The 8,393-nt window shown below is 32.0% G+C and overlaps 1 protein-coding gene across 1 annotated transcript; it reads right to left on the bottom strand.

Annotated features, from left to right (window-relative positions):
• On the bottom strand, positions 1 to 787 carry LOC134234381 (toll-like receptor 4). Its single transcript, XM_062716441.1, has one exon. It carries the CDS (start codon positions 697 to 699, stop codon positions 22 to 24), a length of 678 nt encoding a protein of 225 aa, XP_062572425.1. The 5' UTR covers positions 700 to 787; the 3' UTR covers positions 1 to 21.
• Between the last annotated feature and the right edge of the window lie 7,606 nt (positions 788 to 8,393).

Raw genomic sequence — 8,393 nt, 5'->3', positions numbered from 1 at the left:
TAAGGCACGATCAAGTTCATCCTAAAACTGGTCCATCAGTTCACTTGCTTCTGGCCACCTTATACTTACAATGGACCACCAGATATATCGTAAGTCTTTTGGCATTCTTTGTATGGTTATATTGTCTTTAATTATCACTATGATGGATTGTTTTCGATTATTATGAAACGAATGAGTTACCGTCATCTGGACGGCGTATGAATTCCAACCATTTGCAAGAAAGTTTTCAGTGATAATAAACACAACTTTTCTACTTTTGTCAACACACCGTAGCAATTCATCCGCTTTGGATATTCCAGGAATGAAATCTTTATCCGGAAAACTTATCTGGAATCCTCTTTGTGTTAGCGTTTGATATAATGTAGTGCTTACAATTCTGTAGTCATCTTCAGCATAAGATATAAAAGCATCAAACCCATAGTCCCCACTTTCGACGGAATAAACGCCTTTCCATCTGCTACGTAAATTCAGAATAACATAATCAACATGAACACGATATTTTTTCACAAGGAAAACGACAGTGATTGCAACAGTTAAAATTGTTAACATGGAAAAAGAGACGACCAGCCAAGTTCCTGTCTGACAATTTTTCTCAAATTTTGCAAACCCCCTTTCTGTTAGCAGTTCTAACACTGTTATATTCTTTTCCCTGCATACGGTTTCATTGAGATCTGTAAACAAGTACTGAATTTCCTTCATCAATCAGAGTGATTGGATGTGTAAACAATCACAGGTTATAGGATTTCCACGAACAAAAATCTCGGTCCTTCTTAATCTCTTAAGCATTATAAAATCTGACTCTGTGATCCATGCAATTTTATTAGAGCGAATGTACAACTGTTTTAAATTATGTAAATATGTCAGTGTAATTGGAAAAGATGAAAATTGGTTGCCATCTACATTTAGAGACATTAAAAATGTTTGATATTTTAATAATGTTGGTGGAAAGTTGTAAAAACTGCCCCTTTGCAGGTCTAGTTCTTCAAGGTTTACAAGATTGTAGAATATTCTTTCCAAACCATCAAACTTTAAATTTATATTTCTGGCAACAAATTTTTTAAGCTTTGTTGCTTTTTCCAATACATGAGGGTATGTCGTAGGGCACTGGTTGTTAGTAATATTAAGAATTTCTAAATTCGGTGTGTCAAGATCAAAAATGTATCGTATAGGAAAATTTGTTTTAGTTAAATTTACCTGTTCTAATTTTTCACCACTAATATTTATGCGCAATAAAGAAGGGTCTTTCAACTTGATATTATGGAAGTAACTATCGGCAAAACTTAAAACTTTTAACTCCCTTGAAAGAGGAAATTTTATCGTTAAATTCCAACCAAAGTTCAATTGAGGAAAATTGCTAAATATTTCCAAAGACTTCATCTTGGGGTTTGCACTAATATCAAGATAGGGAAGTTTGGGAAAGTTTTGTAGCAGGTCTAATCCTACGGGTAGGTCTGAAAATCTTATTCTATTCATGCCGATATTAAGTAATTCCATACAGTTCCCCATATTAGTACCCTGGGGATTTTTATCAATGCCAAAGATACCGTCATTTACAAGAATAACATTTTTGACACAAATGCTGTAAAGATTTTTGCTGTTACTATCATTAAAAAAGAAAGGCTTTATATAGAAGTAGGGGAAATTTTCGTTAGCAATAATGTATTCCATGGATCGATTTTGCAAGCATTTTAAACTTCTAATAACTATATTCATGTCACACAACCCCCCAAAGTTTCTACACCCTGTAGGTATGGAAACGAGCAGAAAATCTCTTCGCAGATATCACAAAGAACATGTTCCTTGAAACGCATTGTCAAGGTATTGAGATTATCCACTAAAGCTGTCTTTGTGTATGTGAAAGAGTGACGAAGAGAATAATTCAATTCTCTTAATTCTTTCAGACGTTTGAACGACTCTTTGAATCGAAAGACGTTAAACACATCGATCTGTAGTTTCTCCAAAGAAAAAAGGCTTGATAATTCGACATCAGGATATTTTGTAAATGAGTTGCCATAAATTGAAATTAACCCTAACCCTAAACTGTCAAAATTCTCAACTTTTTAAGATGAGAGTTATCTTCAAAAGCAAAATCTGTAAGATTACAAAAAGAAATATTGAGGACACATAAATTCTGCAGTAACTTAAAAGAATCTCTAACTACGATTTTTAGCTTGTTATGGTTAAAATTCAAGGCTGTTATTCTACTTAGATTTAAATGAATGCCTTGGAATGTCATGGGATATATTGAGTTAAAATTATTATGATAGAGGTCAAACATAAGTGTATGGTTGTTTAATTTGTCTGGTAGGTATCTTTTCTAAGTTGAGCTGACTACAATCCCACAACAAGCCTTGATTGCCACATTCATCTTCATGAGATACTACTCTGCATTGCCTCTCGCTCGCGCATTCTACAACTAGAAAATAATATAATGCTTGAAGGAAGTTAATTTAATTGAATACAGACTTACACCTTCAAATTTAAAGTAAAAAAAAAATGAAAATCCTCACTATAAACTGCACAGATCATTAATATGTAGCGGATGGTTCTTTGTATTATCTTGGTATTGTGTGGCGCAGCTTTCTATTAATTATGCTCTGATATCTGAAACATTTGACGAATACAATTTTGAAAATGTCTCTTTATATTAGAAGAATTAGAATAAATAAAATTGAACAAAATTAAATAATAAGCATTCAAAATGTATTAGTTAAGGACAGATGATACAAAGAAACCTTTGTCAAAAAATTTGGAAAGAACAACTTGAGTCAATTGTTTATATGAATAATATGAAAAAAAAGTTTCACCGCTTTTTTTTGTCTTTTAGATTTTTTATTCAAAGTTCCACAAAAATGGAATTTAAGGTAAATTAGGATGGTTACAGAAAGGTAGAATTTTGATCATCATAGATGATTAACAATTACGTAATATTTCAGAAATTTATTAGATTCTTAGTTTGCAACAAAATAGGCCTAGATATACTCTGAACGTATTATATTTGGCTGTGTATTATTTTTATCGGCTTTGGTGGATCGCAACAAACGTAAATCAAGTACATAGCTAAATGTCTTGCACGTAAACACATAGATAAGAATAAGAAGAAATGCGCTAAATCAAATCTACGCTAACTTATTCAAAAGCCCATTTCCGCCAAATATCTTACACGCTTAATATAATACATTTACAGTATAATAATACATGTTTCAATTTTTTGTTTCTTTGTATCACCTGTATTTATAAAGCATTTAATTAGCATTCCAAAATTTTGACTGTAAATGTTGAATTTATATATATATATATATATATATATATATATATATATATATATATATATATATATATATATATATATATATATATATATATATATATATATATATAATGCCGGGTCAATTTTCATATTTAAATACTAGTAAATTTTACGTGACATGCTTTTTTGATACATGCAGAAAGAATTTTCCTGAATTTTATAGAAAAAAAATGTTATCAAACTTAACTTAATCTCATACATACTCATGAATGTTCTGTGTCAGTCCAAATATATCATTTAAATATTGATATGACAAAAAACAGAATAGCTCTCAATACATTGTATTTATTTAAATATAAAATCAAGCCGAAAAGATACTATATCAAGGAAGTTTCCCTTATTTTAACAGGTCCGGGCGATTTCCAAATATAGATGTTAAGAACTAGATTACTGAATTTTTCTATAAATATACATCAGATATAAGTAAATAATTTTCTGTCCAATCAAAAAAAAAAACATTTTTACAAACTCAAAACATTTTTCAAAGGAAAAGGAGAAAACGTGCTTTTTTTTTTTTTTTTCATAATATATGAATAATATTGTCATAATATATAATAATATTGTCAAAATATCTTTGACACAAAATGTTTAGAAGTAAAATGAAAATATAAGAAGAATAAGGTATTTTCCGCATAGTAAGCGTGAACAAACAAACTTGAAATCTTCCTTTCGAAAAAAAAAACAATAATGCATACGTAATAATACAATTGTGAATATAATTTTACCGAGCAGTCCGATTTTCATCAATTTTATCATCATGGTTCCACTGATATAGATCTTCTGCACACAGATCTTCGTACACATTACATATAGTTTTCAAATATCACGGGTTTCATGAGCGCCGAAAACCATGTCATATTCATTTTGAATTGACATACAGAAGGGGGAGAAATTAAGGGTAATGTAGATTTATTTTTTGGTCACCATAACTAACCACGGATACCTTGAACTGAATATTTTGTAGTAACACTCAACCAACTTGTTTAACAATAGTTTGCCTCATTTTTTTTAAATTGTCCAAACGCAGAGCATGCTCCCGCGTATAGAATCAGTTGATAATTACATCCCACATATGTTAGAGCCCGAGATAATAAGCACCGCCTTCAGATTTACCTGGTCTGGATTCCCCCGTCAATCAAATAAATTAAGGTCCATCATTGGGTACTTGAAAATGATTGACATTTAGCTGCTAGTCCCCGTGTATATCTTTTTCACCTTGTTTGACACGCGTGGCCACCATCAAATTAACTTTTGGTCTTTTAATGTTTACCGCTAAATTGCCATCCCAATGAGGGGTCATTTCGATGCAAACAATTTTAGCTTGATTATAATTGATTATAATTATATGTATTACAAACATTGAAAAATGAAAATGTTCTCAAAGTGTTTCAATAAAATAAATCAAGATCATGTAATTTTACATTTTAATGAAAAGTGCATAGGTGGCTTTTTGTTTTTACTCGTAAAAAGATTCTTGGTTCGAGACGCAGCGAAAAAATTACGATGAAAATAAAGGAAAAAATAACCTGGTAACATTTTTTGCTTGAAATGGATAGTAAGGTTGAAAACAAAATGTCTGATTAGTAACAACTTCGCCTGGACAAGTATTACAGTATTTAGAGTTTTTTCTTTTCCTTTTCCCTTTTTATAACCGAGCATTTCTTGCTACGTGCTTTCTTACCTCCGTTCAAGGTCACAGGTGTTAAAAATAGTTTTAAAAGAAATACAGAAGTTAGCAATAAATCAAGATTTTGTTGTAAGTTTTTAAATTATAATCTGAATTTACTTATCGATAAAATACACACATTTGTATGTAATTTTAACTTAACGAAACAGTCGTTATGGCGAATTTTTCACAAGATACAGAATGTACATTTGCTAAAAATAGGACCACGCGACTTTTTATACAAACGGGGAGTAACTGATTCTATTTGACCGTGATTGAAGATCTAATTGCTAGGATATTTACGATAATTATGAATAGTTTTTAAGATTTTGAAAGGGACAGGCAAGGATGAGTGTTTTACTGTTGAATTTATACCTGTATTTCATTATATTTCTTTTAACAACGAACTCAAGTCATTGCGGCTGTGACAAACAATATGAGGTACATATCGTAGACAGGTAATACTCATTGACTTCCTGTGTATACTGTTTGTGTATAGGGATTAGCGCTTCCCACGGTCTGCACGACCATCAATGCCTCGGGGTACCACGCTTGTAAAATTTAGTCCCTCCCCTTACCTGAGAAAACCGTACGGTTAAAAATCTCGGCCTTTAAACATGTTTTTGAATTTCCTGATTACACATTTAAACTCTAATATTATAGCGAGCGCAGCGAGCGTCGCGAGCTCAATAGACTAACGTGTAAGAACAGAGGAAATTCGGATTGAAATCTGTACATACGTCAGCCAAATTTCTCTGTGCAACATTCCCAGAATTCCTGCACTACCCAATGTCCTTTGCGCGAATATTGCCGAATAAATAAATAAATAATAACGTAATGCATATATCAGGCTTTCAGTTTGTAGAAATCTTTCAAAGAAACAAGAAATAACTCTGCAATGTTTTTCGACAAAAATTGCACTAGTTCTATAGTTTCAAACAGACGCTCGGCTGTCTCCATAAGCTCCGACGAGTTTTGTGACGTCGTATGACGTCACAGCTAGTCGAGATGTCTCGTGTGGCTTGACGTTCGAAGTGGCTGATCTCAAGTGTTTTTGATGGTAGTACTTACAACTGCGCTCGCCCCAACGGTCACACCGTAAAACATATTAGGTAAAAAAGGAAAAAAAATCGTACTTTTTTTTCAACAGATTAGTAGCTACTTTTTTGATTCGTCATGTCTGAATTAAAAAAATAATATTTCCGTACGTGAAAGGTAACCTAACAGCGAAACTTAACGATGGAACTTAATGACTTAACTTTTCTATGGTCAACTTTCCTTATTCATGTAGCAATACACGATTATCACCTGCATATGGAATTTTCATCTCCTGTTTGAATTGATAAGCAAGAGCCTGCTTTATGAACGAACAACGCCTAAAACCAAGCAAGCATATGACAAACAAGTTGATGTGAGAAGGATAATAACATTCTCGTTAACAAACATTTCTCAAATTTTATGTTAGATACAATGATCCTGTCAACAAAAGTAAATCTGCCGTTAATTTGAATTTTTGATGATGTTTTTATATCATTTGTTATGCCATTATTTTCACACTGAGTTAACCATAATTCATTGCTGTCTTGTCTGTTTGTAACATGCTGACAGGGCATGCTTAATCCTCCATGGTACATGGTCTCATCACTAATGTTTTGAGGTTCGTCTTTGCCCTGTCTATCATTTGTATTTTTAAATGACATCTGAACTTCATTGCAGCCCGGAGGACCGGGCTGCTCTATACGTATAAGTTTAAGTGTTGGTGTGTGAGGATTGAGGTGGGAGAAGTTATTCAAAGTCAAAGGTTCTCTAAACATTAAAAAGATTTTTAATCAGAATGTTCTTTCCCTTTATAAATTACGAGATACAGAATATACTTATTTCCATTTTAGCGAATATGTAAAAATATATATGTTTTTTATATTCAATATTTAAAGTTGCTTATCATTTGCTATCGAAAAAAAAAACCAGGTACATTTTTTTTAGAACATCGAATTTTACTTATCATATAAAAACGTACTTTACACAGTTCGTGTTTTATATTCGAAAGTGAAATACATTTTTGAAAATAGGTGAAGTATTTTTCTGGTATTAATTTATATTTTATGCAGCCTACATTTACTTGAGGAATTGAAAACGTTTAAAAGGACGTTATTTTTGTTCGATTTTCGCCCGATTATAAGTTTTCAAAATATTATACACTTATCCACTGGTTGTGAGTGGGATAGCTCTTTTATCGAACCCGAAACAGGGAATAGTCCCTGTCAAGGGTTTGATAAAAGAGCTATCCCACTCACAAACAGTGGATAAGCGTTTTATTATACTGATGTATAATATAATTTTTGAGGTTAAAATTTTTTTGGAGTAAGAAAATATTGCAAGAATAATCTGAAATCCTGATGACGTCACAATGCTACTGGAGTCATGATGACATCATAATTTAATAGATTTATCGCTGGAAATCAAAATTGGTGGCAAATATTGCATGAAAATTTTCCGAGGGTAGATAGCAAAAACTATTACCCGGGGTATAGCTTTGCAATGACTGAACCATAAAAGATTAAAAAAAAAAATTAACAGAAGTATAATAATCTCGACTATCTTTTCCATCATTTAGACGCATGCCTTTTTCACACATATCGAAGCGGTTTGATGATCAAGACTCACTTCCATTATTTACTTGATTTATTTCCCGGGCGACTATTGTTTAAATGACATGATCTGAACTTCATTGTTTTCTTGTTACTGGTTGTTTTCATATTTAATTTTGCTTTATATTATCTGTAAGATCTTGAAAGGAATTGAGGGTTTAAAAATTCCGTACAATTAGGTCTGCTTAAAGGATTTTTTTTAAATAAATTACTATTAATACAGTTTTCAAGAATCAAAAGAATTGTAAAAGTAGTATACTGTTCCCGTGTAAAGGACTAAGCTAAGCTTTTAAGATACAAAGAATACGAGGGTTGTTAGGAAAGTTCCTGGACTAGCGCCATTACATTTAAGGAATAGAGAAACGAAAGATGTTGAAGTGAATGCAGTTTTGTAATAAGAGTGTTCAAAGTTTGTCACGTCGAAAAGTGACGTTGATCATGTGTGATAGATGTTGAAGTCTTACAAGCAAATACGTGTAATATACTGTTATATTCAACTGAGAAAGATCGATCTACGAGGGGTTATCAAAAAGTTCGTGGACTGAGGCTATAAAATTAGTACTATGTAGTCTGTGCTTTCAAAATTTGTAAGGAATATAAAACAAGAAATAAATAAAGAAATGTTGAAAATTTTAGCCTGATACGTTCATTATTTTTCAAATTATTATAGAATGAAAACGGCAATATATGATCACCCGGCGCTGTCGTCGTTTATTTTCATGACGTACGATAACGTCATTGTTTTTTCATTGTCCGTTTCTTCTACCTC

This window comes from Saccostrea cucullata, unplaced genomic scaffold (genome assembly GCF_032062105.1).
Source record: "Saccostrea cucullata isolate Sc308-1 unplaced genomic scaffold, CSIRO_AGI_Scuc_v1 ctg8796, whole genome shotgun sequence".
NCBI classification, from domain to species: domain Eukaryota; kingdom Metazoa; phylum Mollusca; class Bivalvia; order Ostreida; family Ostreidae; genus Saccostrea; species Saccostrea cuccullata.
This window is presented reverse-complemented; position numbering and strand designations above follow the sequence as displayed.

Coding starts and splice junctions, on each gene's coding strand:
- LOC134234381 (XM_062716441.1), bottom strand. CDS start 699: ATGAAGGAAATTCAGTACTTGTTTACAGATCTCAATGAAACCGTATGC.